General features: G+C 43.1%; 1 protein-coding gene across 3 annotated transcripts; it reads left to right on the forward strand.

Moving 5' to 3' along the window:
- The first annotated feature begins 1,226 nt into the window (after positions 1–1,226).
- On the forward strand, positions 1,227–25,025 carry wupA (troponin wings up A). Of its 3 annotated transcripts, XM_050183473.3 has the most exons (11): positions 1,227–1,334; positions 7,961–8,003; positions 11,913–11,969; positions 13,928–14,062; positions 15,577–15,700; positions 16,358–16,458; positions 20,110–20,153; positions 20,268–20,297; positions 20,418–20,526; positions 21,942–21,979; positions 24,705–25,025. In XM_050183473.3, the coding sequence occupies exons 2-10, from the start codon at positions 7,995–7,997 to the stop codon at positions 21,975–21,977; spliced, it is 645 nt and encodes a 214-aa protein (XP_050039430.1). In that variant the 5' UTR covers positions 1,227–1,334; positions 7,961–7,994; the 3' UTR covers positions 21,978–21,979; positions 24,705–25,025. The 3 variants fall into 3 exon arrangements, with proteins under 3 accessions (XP_050039430.1, XP_050039427.1, XP_050039429.1); XM_050183470.3 differs by lacking the exon at positions 21,942–21,979; XM_050183472.3 differs by lacking the exons at positions 16,358–16,458; positions 21,942–21,979 and adding an exon at positions 18,334–18,434.
- Positions 25,026–26,609: the final 1,584 nt, after the last annotated feature.

Below are 26,609 nucleotides of genomic sequence, written 5' to 3' on the forward strand. Positions count from 1 at the left end.
CCCCCCCCCCTCCATTATGTAATACCCCGAAAGGGTCCTTTCAGGGTATAATAATTGATGATCTTACTAGGTCTTGTATGAAGTAGTGAGAAAATGCGTTGAAAAGAACGAAGTCGGCAGTATACGGGCCAGCTTAGATGCAACTACGGGTCCCTGACACAAGAGGTGACGAGGTAGAACAGTAATGAGGTATTGACGTGAGAAATATAGAATAGCGTATGTAGGAGTTCACAGGATTATTTCTGGGTAATAAGGACAACAACTTCAAGGTTCTAAACAAGGGTGTTTTACTTGTGTACAAAACTAGTGTAATTTCACGTATCTTTCATCTTAGCGTCGCAAGTACGATAGTGTAACTTCTTTCCACCTGTACACTTCTGGCAATGTTATTTGCTACTTGGTCGTGAGGAGCAATGTGAGGACATTAAAGTTCACAGTACGTTTATGGGAATGTAAAGCAAAGGAAACAATGTGTAGCAGAGAAAAGGAGAGCAAAATGAGTCATCTTCTGCAGTGAGTCCTCCGGTGTATTTATCGGAGTTGTAAGCATCTTGGGTGTTACCAACGACTTCTTTTTCTGTACCTTACAGCGGAAGTTTATACGTTTGTACACCCGAATAGCTGATAAACATAAATTAAATAAACAGTTGTCGAAGCTAGAATGAAGGAATAATTCTCGTGCAATACTCCTAAAAAACATAAAGAAAGGAGACGAATGAGAGGATGAAACTATCCTTGGAAAAGTGAAAGCGCCAAACACGCTGTGGGATTGGTGTGTTGAACGTATCGCCATCGTGTGCTGGCGTCATTTTGCGCACGGAGTAACGTCGAACATATGGAAAGGGCGGTGCTGTTAGCATAACACTCGAAAAGGCACGCAAATACCAAAAGCTTTCCGCTTAGTTTCATACCCAACGTAGGGCGCGATGCCAAAAACCATCAAACGAAAAAAAAGAACAGACAGAGAAAAAGAGAGAGAGAGAGACGGTGAAGGAGAGAGCACGGTGGCGGGACGCGAATTGAACAGCGTGCTCCAAGCAGACAGAGAGCGCCCATCCCCTCTCTCCGCGTTCTGCGAGTTGGGTACCGACGTCACTTCCGGCAGCGCGCATACGTCACACGTTGCGCCCTGCACTTGGATGGTGAAGATCTCGCTTCACCTCTCGCCCTCCTGGCGGCCTCTCCCTCGGGTGTTGCGTTTCTCGACTTCCGGCGGGAGCCGTGCCCAACATCCAAGGGCCTAGCGGCTACGATCTCCGTCTGCCTAGTCCCAGGGTTGCGCCGCATCCGAGGAGATCCGTCGCGCCGCACCTCCGAGGCTCCCGTAACACCAGGTAAACCTTGTGCGTTCATTTCAACAACGGAGCCGGCACACGCTCAGTTGTGCGTGTGGACTGCCTTTTTTACACGTAGCGTGACTTCACATTTTGCTATGCGAACCCGGTAGTCGATTCTCGAACGCAAGCATACCGGCCTCGGTGGTTCAGCATGTTGAGCCTACATCTCGTCGCTCGATGACGATGTACCGGTGCATCGTATTTGCCAAGAATACGCATCTTATTGGAATAGTGCCGTGCAATCTCCATTGTGTTCCACATCGCATGGCCATGTTTACTCTCAGCAGACAAACGGAGACATAAATGTACATCAATGCTAGATTCCAACTGTTGATGCAAAATAGTAGCGAGACTCATAAAAAGGGTAATGGGCAGAATTTGTGTTACAATACATCTCCGTCGCTTAGCTTTCAACCTTTGACTTGAGGGTTTCGCGACCAAACCGTCGGACTTTGTATTGCAGTGTCTGCGTGACAGGACGCGGGAAAAATGATTCTGTGACACTCGTATGATCAGTTATTGTTTTAATAGGGCTAGGCGCAGAATTATTGGCTGCCACAATAAAGCCGCAATTAGCAACTTTTTTGGCACATCCAAAGGCTCAGTACTAGACTTTTAACGCTTTTAATAGTGTCGTTTATGGGAATGTTGTCGAATAACTTTCCTCTCTGAAGGAAAATCTCGAGAGAGAGAGAGAGAGATAGCGAGAGAGAGAGAGGAATACAGGAAGACAGGAATGTTAACCAGTCAATAGTCTGGTTGGCTACTCTACGCTGGGGGATGGGAGAAGGGGAAGAGAGAGAAGGGAGAGAGAAGGTGCAGATGCGTGTACAGACAACACCTGAGTTAAAGCCGCTCGCTCAAACCAGAAATTCTGAGAAAACACAAAAGTGCCTTCACTGCTTTCTGAGCCGATGATCGGTTGGGACGGTGCTCTAGTATTGTCTGTTCACTCAGAGGACGATCATCTAATTTCCTCAATGTGTTGCACAAAGATTGTCTTTGGGCTTGAAATTGAGGACAGTGGCACAATAAGTGCTCAATGTTCTCCTCGCATCCGCAAACATCACATGCAGGACTATCAGCCATTCCAATTGGTGCTGAGTAGGCATTCGTGAAGGCAACTCTCGAGATACCCAATAATGTAAATGACCTTGAGAATGGTAATCTAGGCCGCGCAATACAAAAAGAGAAGTACAGCTCCCAGAAGAATTCTTGCTTCAAACCGATATGCCGTTGCATTTGAATATATACACGAGTGACTAATACAGAAAATCAAGACTGGTCAGTTTCTTCAGCTCCACATTTACTTCTTCAGAGTGATTAATGACTTCTTGAATGAAATCCTGTAAATCTATTGAGCGTGCATATATTACACTGAAACACACGCATTACCGTTACACACTGGCATTGTAAAAGCGCTGGTTGGTTTAAATTTTCCCATAGTCACCCAGACTGTATTGAAACTTTGGAAGTTGTGTTGATTATATAAGTGGGTTAGCGGTTTACCTAAGTGGAGTACGCCACATCTGATGTACAGTTTTGTTGAACTGCTTAGCTTTCTAGATGCACTCAAGTCGCCAGAGGATTGTAAAATAAATTGGGACGGTTTCTTTTCACGGACTCGAAATGTAACATGGAAGCGCAATTAAATAACTCGTAAAATGACGAGAGCGTTCTAGTGGTTACTGCGAATGACATGGAATACTGTCACAAGGGCTAAAGCGCAATAACTACTCAATTATTTCATTTTGGAGCAAGCGTCGAGCGGCGGCATGACCATGTCACTTTTCTGCGATGGTTGTTGTGTCGAAGATAGGCAGTTGCAGGATGCATCCCATTAGTAAAGAAATTTCCTGGTGTAATGCAGCATTACGAATTTATAACAACTGTTTGGTAGTTTCTGTCAAAACCTGTCACTGCCCACGTTTTGACCCTTCACTCGTTTAGTTATCCTTTTAGTACTCACGAGCAACGGCATACATCGATAGACACAAATAATATGTTACTTCTGTTTAAAATCGTGAGATTGCCATGGCAAAGCAATATATATATATATATATATATATATATATATATATATATATATATATATATATATTAATTGCGCTTGTTTGTGGCAGGCACTTGTGAATGCAAGCAGTTTTGGCCTAACGTACGGACTGCGCGCGGTATGCAACAATTATAACACACACTATTTATCGGGATTCTAATTGATATACGGTAGATGTGTGTGTGAGAGAGAGAGATAAGTGATATGCGAAAGGCAGGAAAGTTAACTGGAAGATAGATGATATCTAGCTTGCTACCCTGCACTGTAGAAGGGGTAAGGGGAGAAAGAAAGATAAAGAAAAATGCACATACATAGAAACAGAGTAGTCGTATACAAAACATTGGTTCTATTATAGACCACTTTAGCCAGCGTTAGCTTCTGCAGCTATCACTGTCAGCACTAAAGGAAGCGACGATGTTGGGGTACAAAATAAGAAAACAAATCGTCATTTACATCAAAAACGAACATGTTACAGTCATCCTAGCGTTCTACAGTACCCGGCGAGTCAGCTTAAGTCCTTGTAAGAAAATGTGTGGTGCAGCGCGACTTGCATGCCGTCCCCATTAAACCACACTCCTAAAACCTCACGTCTGGAGCACCTCGTCCTGAAGTAAATGCTATGGCTACAGTAGCGTGTGCGAAGATGCAAACTCCGAGTTCACGACCGGAATCCTTCCGAACGCACAGCTGCGCCACATCATGCAGAACGAGAACATGGATAGACGCACATTTGGATGTCCACTAGACAGGTGGTGGTAGCTGTACTGGGAAACCTGCCAAAATTTATACAAAAGAAAAAGCATCGCGAGAGGGAGAGTATGTCACCGTCTCGCCGAGATATAGCTGGATGTCGACCTACAGAAAGACAAGGCGAAAGCTTCGTGACAAGAACGCATTTCCGCAACGACGCCGCGAAAAATGTGATGCAATGCGACCGAGTGCGTCAATCTCACTCGGCGTCCGATGTTCACGCGGGGAGCGCGCGTACGGGACAGCCCAAAAGGCTTGCCGTGCCCGTGGTGTGCCGTGCCCGAGGCCCGCCACCATATATAGTCGCCGCCGAGGTGGTGGGCGCTCTCAGGAGCGGTTCGTCGGCCGTCCCGTTGCCGTCGTATTTTTAGACCGGACCCAGGAGTTGGGACGGTGCACACAGCGGCACTCCGGCCGCACGGTCGCTAGCAGGGACGAATGTGCACACAAATGTTTGCCGAAAAGGCCTTGGAAACAAGTAACAGTTGCGAAGACAAATAAAGCCGCATTCGTCAAGTGGGAGAGTTAAGCGTAAACATTTCTAAATCCAATGAAGCTGGGATAGCACATTCGCGGAATGAATCGCGTCAATCTATATAGGGCTAAAGGCACATTCACACCGGCGACTTGAGGAGGTCGCGCGACCATTTGCGACTCGCAATCAAAAAGCGACCGAAGGCGACTAATGCTCACACCGGCAAGCCCGGCTGAGCGCGACCCGCAAGTCGCAATCCCGGAGATTATCGTTCTCAGCGAGAACTCTCGGATCTACGCGGAATTTGAACGCGACGCCGGAGGAGGCCGGATGTAGACACACGAAAGATCACTTCCGGTGCGCCGCTGATTGGTTTATCAGTTTTGCGACCACGGTCGCGCGACTGAAAAATCGCGCAGAGAGCGACTGGCCCAAAATGGTCGCTTTTCAAGAAAGGCGACCGTTGGTGATCATTTGCGACTGGTCGCTTTGCGACCAACTTGGTCGCGCGACCACTGTCAGTCGCCGGTGTGAATGAGCCCTAACTCGTGTTCGTAATTTTGTTTCCCCCGTCTTCAGTTCGTGTGACACGGACGTAATTTGGCTCGTACACTTAGAGCTGCATCTGCTTAACGATCAGTTTAATAGCGATGTGACGTGACTCTCTCGACTAATCGCACATATGGAGTGTTCTATTTTAAGGTCTCTCTGTCACGTTTCCTTCCGTGATTACATGTACTTACACGTATATGGATCGTGGATATCGTGTATATGAAGCAAGAAAGAAGGGAGGATGCTTACGGTTTTGCAAAAATGACTAACGGAATGTTGGTTGCAACAACTAACCGATCTTTATATATCATCAGCTAGCAAAGCGGTAAAGGTCCAAATAACATTACATAAGGGGCAGGTGGGTGAATGCATGAGAAATGTATAACAACGAATGTAAACCTCAAGCTAAATCAAAGAACAAAAGTTGATAACTAGCACTATTTAAGAAGGTATGAAACATTTACTGTACGAGCACGTATTGTCCAACAGCACTTAAAAAATTAGCATACAAGAAATGGTAAGAACTCCATTCAAGAAGGTAGCTAATTCCACAGCCGTATAAACATCACAAGAGGCGAATTTGCTTAAGAGGACTCTTTAGCTGCGGCCCAACTCCAACGCGGCCTGTTCAAATGCACGTAAAACGCAAAAACTCTTTTATTGAATAACCCCTGGACCGGTTTTAATGAAATTTGTTGCATTTGAGAAAGAAAGTTAAATTCTAGCGACTGTTCCAAGCGTAATTTCGATTTAGGACCTGAAGTTTGGTAAGAAGATTTTTCAAAAATTTGCAAGCTCAAAAAATATATAAGCACGAAGTTTACAAATTAATAGCTCTGCACCAAGAACAGATATCGCCGTTCTGTAAACAGCATCCATTAGATCATTGAAAGTAGAGAAATTCGATGTCAATTTATATATTACGTGAACTTGTTCCGTTGTTTAGAAGGGTTCTGCAAAAACTGTATTTCCATATTAAATGTTTTTTTTTTTTAGATTCATGTGTAACATATCAATTTTCTCCGCTTTAGACGTACTATTAGATGGCATTCACGGAATTGTGGGATTATCTTTCATTGCTGAATTATTGTCAATACCAAGCTTTAATAAAAAGTTGACGACCTGAATGAAAAATTCGAAACCAACAGTCACTAGATTTTAAGTTTTTCTTTTAAATGTAACAGACCTCGCCATATTTGTTGTAGTGGTTGCCGAGAAAAACGAATTCTCCTTTTACATGTATTTAGTTAGGAGCACTCGAGAAAAAGCTTCCTCTTAAGACATCGTGCGCGCCGCAGGAAGAAAAAAAAACTTTGCAAAGGTTGTCCCTTCTGTCAAGAATATGAGTGGGTTGTAAAGAGTACAAACTTTTGTGATAACGCTTTGCCCAGTACAAGAGCCACTATGATCAGATTACAAGTCTTTGAACAAGAACCCGACGGTAGCGTTTGTTATTTAGGGCCTGTATTCGCAAGAACGCTGAAACTGGTTGTAAGAGCAAATGCCAGGAAATCATGATGATGCACATATTGTTAGGGAAAGCGGCTGGTCAACATGAAACAGCCCTTAGAAACCCCCCCCCCCCCCCCCCCCCGCGCCCCCCAAAAAAAGAAAAAGTTGTTGTGAATTTAACCACACTTTTATACGGCGTCAATTTTCTGTATTTGCAACACTGATATGTTAATTGAAATAGGAATAATTCGGAAAAATGCGAAACAATTGGCAAATGAAACCGTTCCGTAGAGAATGAATAGAACTTCTGTTTGAATAAATTCTCTCGTGTTGAGTTATCATGTCTCACTTCAATGGAGTAACCATGGCATGAACTTTCATACAAGAACGATATAAAGAAACTTCAATTCCGCATGAAGGAAAGTACACGGTCAATATCAGCGACACAGATAGCAAATAAATAAATAAATAAATAAATAAATAAATAAATAAATAAATAAATAAACCTTGGGTGTCTGCTGCTACTTGTAAATTCCGGCAGTATGATAACTTCACCTGCGGAAGAGTCCGCTGTGCGAAAATTGTAAAAAAAGAAAATTGATAAAAACAATAAGGGTACTGGACCATAGGAACCCAGCCGAGACCGTAGCACAAAAGAATGAAAAAAAGAAAGAAAATCTAAGCAAGGATGGCACAGGTGTAAAACAAGTGAGCTACTATTTTCTAAGGAAAGGGTAAAATATGGATGCATAGCTAAATTGTAGTGTGACATAGAAGCAAGACATAGAAGGGCTGCTTTGTGAATAAGAAGTACTAATCCAAGTTTCCAAAGAGCATTGCCGTGTCACAAGTTTAGACATAATAACGTCCCTGAACTCCTAGAGGGTGCTCAATAAGTAAAAATTATAGCGTCGTATTAATTAGTCGCACACAGGAATTAAGCAAACAATTCTCAGTGACCCGAAGGAAGCTACGCTTCAAAACTTTAAAACGCGAAACGTGGTCCTCCCACTGTGGATTCTGGAAGTGGATAGGTCCGCAAACGAAAACATCATTCAAAGAATTGGACACGAGTTACAAATTTTCGATTCTATAACGTGAATTACGCTGAAAAAAACGTTATTACTAAACTTCAAGACAAAGCGATAGTGAAGGTGTTAAAGTTGCTGAGTGTCACAGTTCGCACGGACACGAGATGGCGGACATTTTGTAAAATCTTTTTAATGTTATACCTTAATGTTCGACCTCCTCAGCATCAGCTGTCTCATTGATACTGCTTTTCTTTTTTTTCAAGAATGCCTGCTGCAATTATTCTCAACCTTGCCGTATGCTTTTTTGCAGAACTATTCAAGTCCAGTAAACAAACAAGCCTAACATGGGAGACGTAAGGTGAGTCCAGATTGAACCCTGCGCAGCCTCAGTCGACATTTTATTTAGTATCACTTAGTTAAGAGAGTCGATTTACTCTCGTAGAATTGCTCTGGCACACTACTATAATATTTTGGAGCTTAAACCTTTAAGTAAAGTACAAGCCAGCTTATCTTTCCGTGGGCTCAAAGTTTCGCAAGGAAACGCCCACCAACTTAGCAAACAAAATATGTACAGCTGAAACTGTTTGTCTTATACCAGCTGGGGCAATGCTGGCGGAATTTAATTATTCTAGTTAAATAAGCGATTCATAGTTAGTAACAAGTCTGACTGAAAATGTTTGTAGTTTTTTTGTGCCATACGATGGCTTAGAAAACCTTTCAAATGATAGGTTGCCTTTTTGTGGCACATGCTACCCCGGCCTTGTTCCCTTCTCCACCCATGAAAAAGAAAGAAAAAAAGAAAAGTAATATTAAGTTATATTGAAAACGTTCATTTTGAGCATATGCATCACGGCGCAATGAAATTATTCTTAAGTTTTTTGAGATGTGTCTATATACTTACGTGTTGGCAGACAGATGGCAAATAAAAAATAAAGAAGGGGAGCTGCATATTCGCTACTTGCAACCTCTAAAAGTAGCACCTAGAAATGAAGGGAAGTCACACTGAGCGGACATCAACCTTATGCTGTATAGTTATCTGTCAGTAGAAGTTGTGAAAGGAAATCTGTAAACAAGTCGGTGGATATAAATATTTGTGTAAAGAAGCCTGTGAAGTTCACCACCTCTGCACGTTTCAGAGTGGTTTAATCACGAAGGTTCTTCAGGCCACGAATGTGGTGTATCATAAGCAATGTGATGGTCTTTGCTCGATTGCTTCATTAAGTTAACAAGGAAAATAAAAAGAAATCACCAAGGCATAAAATACATCTCGATAATCCAACGTTCGTAGCGCAAAAAAAAAAAAAAATGACAACGAAAGAATATGACCACGCTGCTGTTTGTGGCAATTCAAACCGTTGTTTGGAAAACAGAAATTCCCACCTTTTATGTTCCTGCGTATCGCTGATGCTTACTAGCCCGTTAAGCTGCTGCAAAACGCACGCAAGCAGAGAGCGAACCTGTGAATTATTTGAGAAACTCACAAGAATTGCGTTGTCTATATTATATCTTACTAATTAAACTTTGTTTTTGTCTCTTTGTACTTGCATTTGATTTTACGTCACACTCTTGGCCATAATAGTACACGAAATGAATGTCGAGATCAAAATGTAAAGGGAATCTCTATTATGAATGAAAAGCGCGTTTGTACTAACAAGTGCAGGGAGCTAAATACATAGCGAGCTTTCGCATACAGTGAAGTACACTTCCAAGAACCGGACATTAGGGTAAGAGTAGTGGCGTAAGATCAGATGTTAGTGAGCCTCCCATAGAACGAGACCGTCGCACTCGCCATGAAGACAAGGCCCGGAATGCCCACTGTCAGGTAAGAAAGTCACACTTTTCACTGTTGATTCTTTCGACGAGGTGTCCGCTACGTTGAAATGAGAGGATTTATTTGTAAATAACTCGCCACTTTTTCATCAGAACAGTAGAATGGTGTTCGCGAAACAATGAGAGAAAGCGGTTTTTGTGTGTTGTTAGCGGGTCACAGCAGAAGCATTTTTATCTCACAAAAGATAATTAGAAAATTTAACTATTTTCACGGAGAGTTCGAAGTATTATAAGAAACATGGCGCTATCTATGTAAGATTTGTTGACGAGAAGCTATATTGAGCGTTAACGAAGGAGTGAATATGCTTCTCACAATCTGTCCTCTTTATTTTTACAGGTCAAATAGCTTTTTAAGTACCGCAGCTTAAAGGTAAGTGCATGCATAACTCCAGGCCAGTGTGAGCGCCGATGTCTACAGTCACGTGAGTTCGTTTCAATGGGTGCAGATGATTCCTTCTCGTTCCTTTGTCGAGTAGTTGTGTTGTGTGTTTCGTGTAGTAGTTGTAGTGACTGTTTTACATATAGCACCTGGAGTGCATTTCTTTGTTAGTACACCTGAACTAAAAAAAGAAGACGTTTAGGAACCTTGACAGGTACTTTCTTTTGAATAAGTCATAGCGTTGCTGACTATCGCAGTCTCGATAAGGCTTCTTTAAATGTACGCTTTGGCACTAGTAATTGCAAATATTGTTGGGAAGAGCCAAGATAACGAAAAAGGCAAGCCTGGTTGATTGGAAGGTGTACCTGATATCCTAATGTGATTCGGCTAAATAAAACGAAGTTAACGGAGACGGCAGGATACAAAGGTAACGTACAAGTATACTTCTGTGCTACGACCTCGTTTGTGGGCTACCTCATATCCCCATTCTTTTTCTACGTGGGACAAAATTTTTCTCATCACAACTTAGTTTCGCGATACAGAATTTAGTACGTCACTCAAAGCTTAATTTAGAAACAAGGCTTGCATAGGAACTAAAAGCACCCTATGGCAAAAATTCCGACGCCCCATTTTTACAAGAATTAAGGTTCCTGTTGCTGCTGCTTCTTCTTCTTCCTAAAAAAACGAAAAAAAAAATACATATCGCAAACCATTGCATAGCGACATTTTCTCAGACAAATATGTAATTATACTCACTCTTGTGCAGAGTAATAGCAGATCGAAGTGAGATATTTATACTGAATGATGCACTGACGTTTTTCAATGAAGCAATCACTCTGAAAACTATTGCGCTCAGTTGACTGTTGCCAGCGTCCCAATTCTCTTCTTTCTTTAAATATTTCCTATATATCACCGCGAAAAAGCAGTGATAGATGTATTACCCTGAAGATCACTGAGCAGCTGGTTATTGCTTTCATTAAATACGAAGATGTAGCACAGAATCCATCACGACTAATATGACATGTCCACTGGCTCCTAAACGTTTTTTTCAAGGTGTGCCTACATGTTGGTTGCCATAATATAGGCTGGCCACGTTTTTATTCTTTGCGACTATTATATTCTTATATTGAAATTACGTGAGATATGACATGCTTGGCAGGAATGTTCATTTTTCCTTACTAGCCTCAAATTGTTGGCTATTGGGCGGAGCAGTTTGTAACTACACACAAGAACGTTAAATGGTAAATAAGCGCGCACACAGGAAGTATATGCACGTACACTGAAACTTGAACCATAATGCGCCTTTTAGAATACAGGCACCTGACATGGGTCAAAAGCGGGGTCTTTCTAAGTTCATTCGCAAGCCGTAGTGCCTGTAAGATGTCGTAAGGACCATGCAGTTTGGAGCAGCAAAATAACTAAAGATGGAAAGCATTACAGAGTCTTCGTACTTTAAATCATTCGGAAGCTGTCATCCTAAGTCAGCAGCCATAACATGCATCATTGTGTTTTGTCACAGTTGAAACGTTTATCCCGTAAAATCAGCTTAAATTGCCTAGACGTTATACAAGAGCGTAGAGTTCCGGAACAGGTTTCTTTTCGGGTTTTTACAGAATTATTTAGGGAGTCGAGAATGCCTCCAATTTTCTGCCCAACGTATCGCGATGAAATGTCGGCGCTTTTCGTGAGCCTTTCCTCTTCTTCCAAGCATTCCTCCTGTTTTCAGTGTCGCCTATCCCCTGTGTCATTCCTCACATACACAATTATCCTACATTAGCACTTCCCTTGCGTCTCGTGAAGGGATTCCTATTCCGAGACCTTTTGTTCGTTTGCCTGCCTAATTGTCATTCCCTCGTATTGTAGTTCCCATCGTATCGCAGCCAGGAGTCCACGTAGGGATCCCTGGCTGCTATGTGAATAACCTCGCCGGCCTGGCGTTGTGTTTGCTAGCCGGCTGAGACGTGCGGGCGTGCGGAGCGTAGTAGTAGTGCCAGCTCCGTTATGCGCCCACAGTGTTTGCCCCTGACTAATCCATTTGTGTTTCATGTGTTAGACCGACGCCGATCGCAGGAGGAAGGACGCCGAGGATGCCCACAGGCGACTCAAGGAAGTACGTTGCCACTGAATGAACTTGTTGTCGGGGTGATTACTCGGGCAACTATTCCGTAGGATACTATAGCATACGTGTGCAGCTTGACAATGTTGGTTTATTGCTGTCGAAGATGCCTTAAATACAGCAGTATTCATATCAATAAAACAAGCACAGAACTTACAATGACTTGGAATGCGGTGGAATTTCAACACATAATTACATCGCATGTCGACGCGCTGCTGTAAGCGAGCTAGATATTTTCGGTTGTAGCGTCAGGTATTCCTCTGATATAAAGTGCTACTGCCGCAAGCAAATATGATACAAGAAAATTTCTGTCGGCAGCTGAACGCAGTTTTGTCACGATTAGGTCATTTTCGTCTTGACAGTTAGAAAGCGGCGTTTCACCGCAATTTGGTAAGAACGACCGGTGTAAATTTAACGAGGGCGGACGCGTTTTCCGCACACTTCACAGACCCCGAGTTCAAAGTATCGACGTTTTCTAGATTGCATGTGTTGTCGTTTCCCTCATGATTCGCGATTTTGGTCAAAACTGATAAGGCAATGAAGCTAAACATTTGTTGCCATGTTTGTGTCGAGTTCGTATGGTGCGTTCAGTGCCCGACGCTTTTGAAGACAAATCTGTTTTTTATGCTGTGTTGTGGTACATGCTGCACCCCGACGAAGCCCGCGGGAACGAGCGCGACGAAGAAATCGAAACGCTGCTGCAAGACTAAGCTGTGCATACGCTGCTCTTTGCTAACCATGCGCCAGTCAAGGTGAACTTCGTTCGCATGCTGCAGTACGGCTTCTTCCGAGGATGCATGCGCATTCTTCGCTTTCCGTTTCTGTTTGCTGCAAACAAAGGTAACGTTCTACACTATGTTTTCTTTAATATCGCCAAATTAGAAGATTCTCTTTATGTTTTGGTTGCTCTCTTTATTTGCTGCTTTTGCTGCCTGATAATTTATGTTTAGTATTACTGCATTAATATTTGCAGTTGCTTTCGCAAGCTGTGCGGCTCGCATTACAAGTGGTATAACGACAGGCGTGATCATGATTAGACTAGCGGTCTCGCAATGTCGTTTGCACACATTTCTGTAGTTATGAGCCCTCTAAGTATGTTTAATATGGCTTATATCTTTGTCTTGCTTTATTCGTGCATGTTTACGTAACTTATGTGCATTTGCGTGCTGCAATATATATAGTTTATCTTTCAACCGAGAAAGATAAACAAGTACACTTATCAATATTGTCACTGCAACGTATATAACGCAGTTGGAAAACTAACAAAGACAAGCTGAGGACCAAACGCAAGCGCACGCCCCATGTGCGCGCCACGCTCTGACATGTATAACGGCAAAGAGCTTAACGAAATTCCTTTCTAAATATTGCGACTTACACTTCGTCAATAACCTCGCAGAGTATTGCATTCTTGAACTGTCTTGTTCATTAATAAAGGTGATTGAAACATTGATCTACGCAGAACGGTATGTCCGCTATAGATGTCTTGCGCAATTAATTAAGTCGCTTCTCTGAGTAGCTTACCATTCAAAGTATGACAGCGTCGGCCATTCCCGACTTAAACCAGTGGTTGAAATTCTTGATTTTTTTTAAACAAACAATGTTCACTTAGAATACCGAAGACATCTGCCAGTCACCCATTCTGAATTTTTGCACTTGATTTTCTCCATAAACATCTTCTGCAGTGTGATGTTGAGATCATGGTTCTAGAGCTATTTCCCCGTTCGCACAATGTATTTTGACTGATAGGCCTAGCAATAGTTATAACGTAGAAAAAGAAACTTGATGGAGGTGAGGGAGGCGGGGGGATGTAAGCTCGTTAGATTTCGTGACTCGCTACATGGTCAAGAATCAAGTCTTTGAGTGAGTCGATGAAGTCCTTATGCGCTGCTTATTTTTTCTAAATATGGGAACTTGTGGTAGTTACGCTTTTGCTGCTGCCCATCGGCTCGCAGGAGGAGAAGAGAAAGATGGAGGAGAAGGAGAGGAAAAAGGCTGAGGTGCGCAAGCGTCTCGAGGAGGCGGCCAAGGCGAAGAAGGCTGGAGGAAAGCGCGGCTTCATGACACCGGAACGCAAGAAGAAACTCAGGGTGAGTGGAACCTTGTTCTCCCGATGAATCCCGCTGTTGTTAAATCAGTTCTACGGTAGCCCTCAAGGTGAAGGGAGGTGTATGGAAAAAAAAAGACCTATTCAGTGATTTGCAGTGATTACCTTGCCCATTCAGTGATTTCAGATTTTCCATATTCAGCGTGCTCATGCTTCGAGTCTTCGAACGACTCAGTCTCACTCTCTGCGGTCTGCTAGCTTCCTGGTTAGCTCAGATGCTAGAGAGACCGCTCCGGAAAGTCAATGGTCGCGTGTTCGACACCCGTACCAGGACAAGTTTTTGTTCAACTGCGAGGTTTTCTTTGTGAGCAACCCCTCTGGCTGTCCTTTGTAGCTTCGTGTTACACTTCGGTGGATGAAAATTTTTTCCCTTCCATGAATCCCGCCCGTTGCGCCATTTTCACAACGAGCTTAACCTTGCAAATTCGTGCATCGAGATTTGTACCGTTGGTGAACTGTGACTTTCTAGTTTCTTAATTCACTCTGCGCTGTCTCGCCAGCACGCTCACATGCCGCCTTTCCGATGTTATTGCTCACGGTGGACGACCGCAACATCATCACCGTCGAACACCCCCTCAGCTTCAGTATTTTTTCGCAACCTGTTGTAGTGCTGTATTGTCTATGGCAAATCTGTTGTAGTGCTGTATTGTCTATGGCGTTGCGTTACTGAGCCCGAGAGCGTGGGATCAAATCCCGAGCGCGGTGGCCACATTTCGATGAAGGCGAAACGCAAGAATGCCTCGTACTGCGCTTTGGGTGCACTTTGAGGTGAACCAGGTGGTCAAAATTAACCCAGAGTCTCCCACTAAGTCGTGCCTCATAATCATATCGTTTTTATGGCCCTCAAAACTCCAGCATCTAACGTTTCATTAATTTTCCCGCCGATGAAATGTTGAATTGGTGTACACTCAGTAAGCGAGGAGCCACTTTCCACGTACGCGTGTGATAGCCACTGAAGGTCGCATGAAGACAGAGAGAGAGAGAAGCAAACTTTATTACAGGCGTATAAGTTATTGAACCCCGACAGAGGAGCTAGTGTGGAGACCATGTGGTCGCGACGCGGTTAGCCCCCTCTGCCAGCATGACTTAGCATTTTGGGTGATCAGCCTTGATTGTATGCTCCTAGGCCTCGAGCGTGGGAGCTTGCCGAAGAATCGTTCTTGGTGGGGGGTTGGACGGGCGCCTCCATAGTATGCGATCTTGGTGTGCGGTTAGTGCTTCGCAGTGCCCGCAGTTAGGTTTGAACGTTTGCTTAGAAATTTCATCCACCCTTTTGGGGCTTAACATTGATCTAGTCTGTGCCTGCTGTAGAGCCGTGGCCTACTCCCGGGAGAGAATCGGACTCGGGAACGGATACGCTCTGCACGAATCCTTGTAAAATTGAGTTAACTCGTCATATGTGTTCGAACCGGCCCTCCGGGTCGAGCGATCCCACCTCCGTGACAGTTTAGTGAGCGCGACAGCAACCACATTCTTTCTCCGACTCTACATCCACAGAATCTTCTGAGGAAGAAAGCCGCTGAGGAATTGAAGAAGGAGCAGGAGCGCAAAGCCGGGGAACGCCGGAAGATCATCGCGGAGCGTGTTGGCCAGCCCAAGCCTGTGGATGGCGCCAACGAAGGTCTGTGAACACTCGAAATCGCGATTTTATGTTTAGCCTTGTGCAGGGCTGATACTTTACGATGAAAATGCGCGGCGTTTGGGCATTGTGACACATTCCAAAAGCTACAGTGAGTGTATGCGGCTCGCTATTTTGGTCCACGTCGCTCCGATATGTTTTTTCTGTTAATTACGAAAAGCGGCTTCTATCAGCGGTTAAGGCATGAGAGAAGTGCCTGTGTATTACAACGAGTAATCCTATAGGTCAACAAGGACCTATGTGCTTGCGTTAAATATCGTCGTAAGCGTCGTTTTCATGCTGCAATTGTTACATGCCAACTGCAAATTAGGGTTCATCAGGAGCAATTTATTTTAAAAACGAAAAATGACCAAGCTGCATGCTGGTGCGATTGACATTAGCAGAACTATTAACTACGTAGAAGCCCTGGACAGCTTACGATCACAACCATTGTACCCGCGTCAGGCTATTGTGACTTTCTTTTCTTGTATTTTTTTTTTGTTTTTCTGCCTAGGCTGTTGGTAGAATGTTTGCAATAGAGACGAGTGTTAAGTCTAGGCTTGCCAACAGGCTGGCGCAGCGCTACGTCGGAACCAAAGCAATGTGATAGTGGTTTTAAACTGTTGATAACTTTACGTCTCTTGCTCCCATGCACTTCAGCCACCCTTCAGGGAATCCTCAAGCAGTACCACGCCCGGATAGCGGCACTAGAGGACGCCAAGTACGACCTGGAGTACGAAGTCAGGCAGAAGGACTTCGTGGTACGCCCACCTCATTGAAGTCGGCTCCGTGCCTCGTCAGCATCGCCATGCCATCTACACAACAACACAACCAACGCAGCGCGGCCCCAGCCGGCCTACACAGCTCTCCCCCTCGTAATCTAAGAACTTAGAGCTTCCCACGAGGGTGTGCTATACTCGGAAGGCATAGAGATCCTTTGAGCAAAAAATGCAAGTACCGCGGTCCTGCGAACAAACAGAACAGCGCAGTCTGAAATCCTCTAAATGGGGTTTGGCTGCAATTATCATAATCAGGCTGTATGCCTGGCCTGTCGGAGCAAAAGATACAAGTACCGCGGGTCCTGCGAAGAAACAAAGTTGTCCGACAGGCTAGGCATACAGCCTGATTATGACGATTGCAGTCAAAGCACAATGTAGGGGATTTCAGGCTGCGCCTCCAGCCCAAGGATAAATTGAGTTTTTACAAGGCAAGCGTTCTTTGTATACCTTTGCTCATTGGTGTATTTGCCTGGAGGAAGTGAGTTAAAATCTACGGAAAATACTGACAACAATGTAACGCTGTAACTTGATTATGGATTACGTACTGGGGTTTACAACGCCTCAGCAGTCCTTAGTACTCTTAGCCCTAATCTATACTTTCGCGTAAGCACACCGACACTAGGTTAGAGCCACAGTATATATATATAAAAAAAGCAACAATAAACCGCATAAAATGATCTTGTGCAAAAATAGAAGTTCGAACGTAGAAGGATTGTCGGAACTGTGGACACTAAGCGAATTGGCGTACAAAACATTTAGTTTGGCGAGAAAGATCTATAACGCTAAGCGTTTAGCTGTGTGAAGTCTGAAGGAAAACCGAACCGACGCCTTTCGCTGGATACCTCTTGGATAAACAACGGCGCTTGCTAACCTGAGAGACTTTTTTTTCTTCTCTGAAGCGTGTGACATACGTGTGTGCATAACCAAAAGCTGCAACGCGGTGCCTTTTCGCGCCTTAAAAATTATGCTGAGTGTCTCGTACATAAATGATGCGTAACTGTGTGAAGCTTTTTTCTCACCTGTTTTCAAGAGTGCTGCTGTGTGCCTGGGCTGTAACTGACGCATTCGCTGCGAGTTTTAAGGTTGTTTGGCTTGTGATAATGGCATAAAATGTTGCGTGTTACCTGCTGACTGATTTCAAACTTCATCGGAAGCGTGGCTAATATTTTCTTTTTGCAGTGGCACTGAGAGAAAGCTCCATTAACTATACTTTCGTTTCAGGTTACCATCAGCTTAAATTCTGCAACTCATCAGCGATGGCGACCACGCTGGATTATGCCTGTTAACACTGAAGTTTGTTGAATCTGACAATGTCGTGTGGCTCTGCACCCCCGCAATGCCCAGCACCGAAACGTTTCTGGAATAGAAATTTCGAAAAGCTATAACTTTCTTCGTATTTTCTTATTTAGTGTGAGGGAATAAAAGACAAACTTAAAGAGGAGAAACGAAGGAAAGTTCCAGCACCTACCACCGGAAGGAGCACAACTCCTGTTTTATGATTGCACTGTTGCTGAGAAGAAACGTTTCTGAGCTGAGCATTATGGTGCTATTTGATAATATGCTGCTCTAATTACCAAGGCTGCTTGTGATCTAATCAACCGCTTTGCTGTGCTTCTTGCCAATCAATGGCGTTTATGAAATGAGTCAAACATTCGAGGCAAAACAACCTATAACTTCAACCAACAATCGGTATTTGGTAACGGTTGGTCCCACTCATGGCTTTGTTAAAATCCGTACGAATGAAAAATGAAACTGCCGGCAAGAAGCGCGGGAAAGCTAGTACGGCTGTTGCTCGACAAACTAACCGAGAATTTTTTTCATGCTTTGACTACTTTCACGGCTGCGACCGTACTACAGCCACACTACAGGCCATCTGCAAAGAATACTACGAGCGATTGTGCAAGCTGGAAAGTGAAAAGTACGACACTGAGTACTTGGTCAGGCAGAAAGACTATGAGGTCAGTGACGTCAGAACGCATGTCTCCTCTATCGCCCCCCAAGAGCAAAAGTAAAAAAAAAGCCCCTGTACACATGGATTCCCCGTTACACACTCATACAGGAATTATCATTTCTTTCTCTCTCGTTTCTGAAAGCGAAGTTAGACTGTGAGCTAACAAACCGACGCAAATCTATCTGAACGAACTTTTAGAGGAAGTTTTTGTTTTGAGAATCTCCACGAAATGTTTAAGCTGAGGCCCAATGAAGCTTAATCATTCATTTTAGATAATATTAGATGAAACGACAGCTATATCAACAGTTTGTGCCGGAATATTTTAGACTCTAGTCGGTGGTGTACTCACAGTCCAGATTCGTGCGTGCATGAAAAGTGTGTTGTTATTGCATTGCCATCATTTAGGAAATGACTGTCATGTGTGCTTGAACGGTGTAGGTGCGTAGGCTTGGAAGAAATAGCTGAGCGTAGGTGGGAACTTAGTTTTAAGAAGGCTGTGGGAAAGTTTTGCTAGAGATGGGGGGGGGGGGGGGGGCGGAATGTGTCGGATATTAAAGTGCACCTCTTCACGAACCTTTTCGATCAGGAAGCTTTTTGAGAGAGCCTTGTGTGAAAGCGTTGTCGGCAATGGCATGTTGCAGCAGCTATGTCCTCAAGGTCTCTTCTATCTCTTCCAAGCAGGCGCCTTTCCAATGCGGGAAGGCGCCTGTCATGTTCCCCCGAGCACCGCGGCCAAATGTTGTATCTGCATCACCTCGATATAATTCTCCTCGACTCTCTGTCGCACCGACCAATCTCAGAGATCATCAGCATGGGCCATAACATCTCCACTTCACCACCAGATCGCTCAACGACCCAAAGTAATAAAAAATTAAGGCTTTTTAATGAGTTTGAAGAAATGTGGCCAATGGCCAACTTGTACTAAAGTACATTCCGATATACACGAACATTAGAGGAACTTCAGGAAGTTGCGAAGGAAAGAGCAGGCGGTAATTTGAACAACATGGTCCGATACCTGTTGCGACTACAGCAATAATATTTGGCATAGATTTTCCTGAGATCCCTAGTCTTGTCATGGTCCATTTATCATGTTTAGAAGGGTTGCAGGGTCCCTTTAAAGAATGGGCTCGGTTCTTTTAGCACATCTTCGCTAGCAACTTGGCACAAGCCCGCAGTGGTGCGCTGTCCATGCCTATGTTCATTTACAAATTCTGCATGAGAAAATAATTCTTAAATCAAGTCGGAATTAGTAGCCTTACAACGTATCTAGTTGCTGTCATAACCGAGCAAGCTACTGTAGTGGCAAATCATCTCAGTTTATAAAAAAAAAGAATACTGACATAAGGGAGCAAATTGCAACGATATGCCGAAACAAAAGGCCGGTTTCAGCAGTCTTCAAGGATTCGAATTCGGGATCTTGCACGTTTATAACGGCCTCTAAATAAAACACGCCAGGCTCTGAAGCTCTGCCGTATAGCCCCACATTGTGTAAGTTTTGTTCGAGAGTACATTCTTCAGTTAACACGAACTATCTTGAATTTTGTTTTAAATGGGAGCGTCAGGCTTCATTTGCAAAGACGGGGAGCACTTCTACGTAAATATACTTCATAAGACGAGTGAGGCACGATTGCTTGATCATGTATATGTTGAGGAAACTGATTATCTTTCTGCGATCCTTTCAGATCAACGAGTTGACCATCCAGGTGAACGACCTTCGTGGCAAGTTGTAAGTGCAGTTCCTCTGTGCCAAAATATATCTTTTTTATCTGGTGTACTCCTTTGGTGACCTCGGAACTGAGGGTCGATCTCTTGTAACCTCCCTTCCTCCGTTACGTTTCAGCGTGAAGCCGGCCCTCAAGAAGGTTTCCAAGTGAGTTGAATGTTTTTTTTTCTGATATGCTGTATCTCGGTCACAGAAATCCAACGTCTTGAAATTACGCTTAACAGGGAAGTCAATATCTTTAACCACGTTTATCCATTCTTTTTTCAGGTTCGACAAGCTCAAAATGATCGCCAAGAGTACCTCGGAGGTTGACTTCAGGTCAAACCTCAAGGCAGTCAAGAAAGAGGCCTTCAAGCTTGATGAGGAGAAGCAGACGGTAAGATTGAACTTTGACATGGCTTAGTTTACCAACACGGCTATTAAGAGATCTTATTTTTATTTCCAAGATACTGCAAGTTCATCTGGGACCGAGCAGGAGGGGAAACATATAAAGTCAGAAAAAAGAAAATTAATCAAAGGTCAATATTTCAGAAGACAAGCAAATTGATATTTAACTTCTAAAAGTGCGAGATCAGCAATTATTCCATTCTAAGGAATCAATACTGTTTAACAATGAAGATGGCAGAGTGTTACATTCGCCCATAGTACAGAGGAAAATGAAAAATTTTTTAAAAGTGTTAGTTCTTGCCTGATAGGAAGTTAAGGATTCAGAGTGGTGCCAATGAACGAACATATGGGTCAGGGCTTGATGACATGTTATTTTTAAGGAGAAAAAGAAACTTAAGCCTCAGCATTTTCCGCCGAAATTTCAGTGTCTGTACACACTATGAAATTGCGAAAAATCTCTAACAGCTGACGCGAATCAGTGCTCCTCTGGAAAATTGTGAATATTATCGCTATATAAGGGAACTTAGAGAAATTTGCTGGTTAGGAGTTAAAGAAATACGTCAAATGAAAACTGTTGGTGTTAATATAAACAAAGTTGAGATCACGCCTTCTGTCAGCAAATATTGTCCTATAACACTATTGCGTGTCTGTTGGATGAGCACTTGTGAACACTTACACCAAAGTTTCACGTAGCTGTCCAGTATTGCGAGTATAATTTATGGAAGGATTATTATACCTAACTCCGGTCAGCGTTAGTTATCGATATCACCATTTTTCCTGACCTCTCCTTTGTTATGGTTCTTTGTGTCATGTTGCTCCTGACATCATGAAAAAAGCTTTTAAAACAAAAACAGCAGCGTCAAAGTCAAGTCGAACCCTACTCGTAAACATTTATATCAGACACGAAAGTCTGAGGCAACAGCTTCTCTCTATAGAAGAAAAGGTATAGTGCGCGAAACACTAGTGTCTTTTGTTCATGTTGCTCAATACTTCCCAGCTGGAGGACAAATTCGGAGTGAACTTACTATCGCCATTATCTTTGTTTCTTTACTGTTTGCTTTTATGCTGCAGGTAGCTTGTGCAGGTACATCCTAACAGCTAGCAATACCTAGTCAGATAACATGAGGACGAGCATATATTTAATAATTTTTACGCAATGTGCGTTTAGTTTTTCATCTTCATGAAATTTGCATCTTATCTGCCTGAAGACTTTGTACATATACTTAATTGCTCACTAGACCATGAGACATGCTTCGGAGAGGGAAGTGTGCGTTGCAGTTTCTTTTTCCTCGTTGTGACCCTTATTTGTGTTGTGTCTAATGTGCATTGTTGTCTTGAGTTTGTCTTCAGTGTCGTGCTGTATTGTCGCCGCTACAGTGTAAGATGTTGTCTTTCTGTCTCCAGGTCAAGAAGGACGTGCCAGAATGGGCCGCGAAGTAGAGGTTCTGAAATTTGAACACTGTCCCACATTGTTCACTCTCTGTAGATCCAGAAAAAAAGAATGCCTCACTTTACCCAAGTTGCACTCTAACACACAATGAGGCTCAGCGTGGGTTGGCCGTGTCACTCGAAGTAATGGGTCTCTATAAATCTAGTTTAATTCGAATCTCCACGCGCGCTATCTCCCAAATTTTTGGAAAGTATGGTATTTGAAGATAGAGGAAATGCTTCGTGAATTATAGTATATGCCAGTTTAACGTTCCAATGTGATTGCAAAAGAAGCGAGCGGGGGTAATGCGAGGCTTTGATAGCAAAATATCAGCTCACTTTAGTTGTCTGCTTCTTGCTACTAGCGCATCATATCAGCACATTCTTTTAATACCATCGCGATGGTTTTCGCACCAATGATAACTGATAATATCTCCTTAATATAAATTCCACATGGTCAGCCCACGTTGAGTTTAAAAACGAACTTAATTTTTGCTCCCTGATTAAACGATCCAACCAAAAAAACCGTACTCTTTCCGAAACCTATGTGCCCAAGTCTTTCTTGGACATTTTTGAATCCTCTCCACACAAGCCAGGGGCCTCTATTTTGCCCGTCATGAGTAATTTGAAGGACTTTCAACCGCAGTTTCACATTTTGAGCGTTTTGCTACGATTTTTCAAAGGGACAGTGATTCCTATTCCAGAGCTTTCAAGCTAGAATTTTGTATTGCCGTCTTTGGCGGTTTTCGGACATTCTATGCCCCAGAGGTTATCGGTCGATAAGATAAAAAAGCATGAAAATTTTTTTGAGATCTGACCGATGCACTTTTTGTTGTTGTTCTTTTGGCGTGCAAAGACTGCACAGTCTTTTTACTTCTGAAGTCAAAGCGACGGACTCAAGTTTCTGACTCTTCACAGTTGACACATTTTGTGACGTTGCTGTGATTGACTGCTTCCGCTTGCTAACACCTTTTTCCTGCAAACACTTACGCAGCACTAATCACATTGCTACCAGTGTTTTTGATAGAGTCCCGTTGCAACTTTCTTGGATTTTTGTAATCGAGTAAAGGATTTTGCAAGCTGCACATCATATTTTGAAACCGGCGTTTGGCTTAATCTCAAGTGAGCAGCCAAAGCTGACTTTTTACTGCATTTTCTGATAAAAAAATTCTTCACTTTTTGTTTTAAATTAATAAATTATTGAACTGTAGCACACATATTTTCCGAAATTTCTAAAAGGTTTCTTTAGTCGTAATGTCCCTGCCAACATTAACACATCAAAGGGGATATCCGCTCCTTTCACTGCACATTCGGGAAAGCCAATGACCCTGACAATATCCGCTACATCGAAGTGGGAACATTTCCTTGAACCCGCCCGCCGTGAGAAACTGCAACATAGGTGAGATGGTTATCTGCTTCAAGGAAGTGCCTAAACCCAGGAACTATGGAATTTACGCTGTGTAATTTGTTTCTAGTTGTCAGGTTCAAGTTTATTCAGTTAATAATTACAGAGAAAGAGTAAAGTATTATTATTACAGTTAAGGAGTGCACTAGCACGATGTCTAATGCCTTTAGATTACCGTAAAGCAAAATTCGCATCTCTGTAACTTAGGCCTTACCACAATACGTAATCAACAAGATTTTTTACAGTTAGGCTTTATGAACCCATTGTAACGTGCGATACGCTTCATTTAGGGTGATTTTGATTTGATGACTAAAAGGTGTCGCGAAGACAAGGCGTGTGAGCCTTAGACTAAATTTGGGTTAGAATGTAGTGTTTCATCTTAATGGCGAAGCGGCACTCGAAAGCATTCAAGGTGACCTGGCCAATCACAACAACATTCAACCTCGTTTAATCCGAGGGATAAATTGGCCGATTTTCTGTCCGCGAACGAATATCTCGCACAGCTCGTTGTACGGTTTGAGATTTTATCTGCTTAAATGCCTCGACTAAAGAAACTGCACATGATGTTTGTGAATGACCAAACGGCTGAGCACGTGCGTTTATTGCTACTTATACGGCAGCGAGTCCGTGGCTAAATGAACTGCAAGTACTTAACTGCGAAGCCGAGTTTACATTAAGCTCTGCATACCTTCCTTTTTTCTTGCGCTGCAGCCTATTACTAAAGTATTGAGCGTTGCCATGGTGCCTACTTTTTGTAAGCGACTGTCGACAGAGTTTTTCGTAGCAGGAACGCAATGAAGCTCTTTTTTCCCAAATGCCAAATGCCGCTCACGTTATAACACTGCTTTCGCTGGCTTGGGTCGTGGCGAACGACGTCATTCAGCAAATTAACTGGATAACAATAACAGATTGCTTTGTTGCTAAACGAGGTTCGTATATCTTAACTGCTCGTGAAATCGCTAAAGTGAGATAACGAAACGAAAACGACGAGCGCTGATGCTTACACAACATAAACAATGAATCATAAAGCTTGTAAGAAGCACGCGTGCTTATTTTTTTCTTCACAACGCCCTAAAAATCATGTGCATCCGCAAGTGCGTGCGCAAAATGTTACAGAGTGGCTATCTGTCATTAGTAACGGTGCTTGATATACCTAACATGGCTCATTTTGTTGAGTTACGTACGCTTTCGACCATGCAAACTTGCGACAATGCTGAAGTGATATTGCCTGCTTGCATTTCGATTGCGCAAATACAACGTGGGCAGAGGCTTGGCCTTAAAGAGCACAAATTCGCAAAGGCTTTCGTTAAAATAATTACTGTTTTTATTTTTAGGAAAAGAAACCAGAATGGGCCCTCGGATCCAAGAAGGAGAACGAGGAATGAGCGAGGAAATGCCAAAGATCACGACAGGGAAGTCCACCACAACGAAGCACCTGGCGCGACAAACAAGGAAAAAAAATTTACCAAAGCCCTACGTCCCAGCACACAGACTGTCGCTTTTGCTTCCCTGGTCGAAATTTCTTTTCTTTTTCTGTTATATTTGTGTTTCCCAGGAACCATTCATTTGTTATATGCCTTTAATTATTTTGTAAGCGACACGAAGCTGTGGTCGGAATGACTTCTGAATGAATAAACAACGGTTACAGACGGTTATTTGCCTGAAGTATCGGGCGTGGTTTCTTAAGTTACTCCATATGTCTTTTGTAACCTGTTCGTTATGGAGAGATCATTCACTCGTTTTGTGTTGCCATCTGCATCTTCTTTCAGAGCACAACCACAATAATATTTCCTATTTATTGTCTATTTTGGCATGCGTTAACGTGCAGCCTTCGCTGCTGCTCCAGCGACGCTGCGAACACGCAGGAGTGTTTACCGAGTTATTTGACGAGAGACCGAGGTCCACCAACTTTAAGCAGAGAAAATGCTAGTCTTTGCTATTCAATTAGCAAGTTCATGATGAAGCCAGAGCTGTACCGTCACGGCACGGCGTGCGCAAGAGATGTGACGGTAATAGCGCTCGTCTCCTCAACTTATTGTTACCTCTACGGCTATTGCTTTAGGCAAGAACCGATCTGCCGAAGAACAACTTCTGCCAGCTTTTTGTTTTGATGCAAAAAAAAAAGAAGAATGAAAAAGAATGGGCGGTGTCGAGATGAAAAGCATGTGACGCAGGTGGAAACAATAAGACGTCACAAAATAAAGGTACAAGAAACAAGAAGAATAAGCCTTGTTTTCTGATTTTCTGAATGATTTGACTCTGCACAATGTAAAGAGCAATAGAAACTAAGCTATGTATTTGAATGATATCAGTTTATAGGCTTCTTCATATCCACACTTTTCGATTGGTGATATAGCAGAGTATGGATGCAGTGTAAGCTACGCACAAGCTTCCTGCAGATCAGCCACTTGCAGCAAAGCAATACGGTGGCATAACTTTATTAAGAATATATATTCATGTTAAGAGCGCTTTTAACCCTTTTCCACCCCAAGAAAAGGAAAGAAAGAAAAAGATAACAAAATATGTCATTGAAATCTAAACACAGCAGGACGGTGATGATCCGCGAGCACAGTGAAGATTGCCATTTACAATAACTTTTGTGCAGACTTCACAGATCATGTCCTACAGGCTTCGCATAATTATATGTGTACGTGGTAGATAGTATTACTACTGTGTATGTGGGAGATAGGATGTTGCACCGACAACTGCATTCAGGAAATGAAAACAGGGGATTGGAGACAAAACAAGAATTACTTCGCCAACAAATCATGCTTTTTTTTTTCAAAGAGAACAAAACATTCAGCGCTTTAGAGAACTTTTGGAGAAGTGGTATTTGTACATTATAAATAAGATGGTGTGTGTCAGTGTGATTGGCAAGAATTCCTAGCCCTGCATTACCTTCGGATACGTGCGACAGTTTCGTTGAACTGATCAAGCAGTTCACTTAAGAATGCTGTCACGCGTAGGTTCGAAATCGGGCACCATAACACAAAAAACCCGTGAAGGTCAGCTGAAATACTAGCGGCAATTAAATATAAGCGCTACTTTTTGACATCGACCATTACACATCGTTTTGACATTGTTACGCATCGTTACACATCGTTACACATCGACCATTTTGACATTGACCATTATTTTCTAGAGTGTCCTGAATTTGACGCAAAGGGTAAACTGTTGATCAGTCTCTCAAGCGGAAGTGTCGTATTGGTTCCGCGAGGGTATTGGATATTTAGGAAAGA

This window comes from Dermacentor andersoni, chromosome 4 (genome assembly GCF_023375885.2).
Source record: "Dermacentor andersoni chromosome 4, qqDerAnde1_hic_scaffold, whole genome shotgun sequence".
NCBI lineage: Eukaryota > Metazoa > Arthropoda > Arachnida > Ixodida > Ixodidae > Dermacentor > Dermacentor andersoni.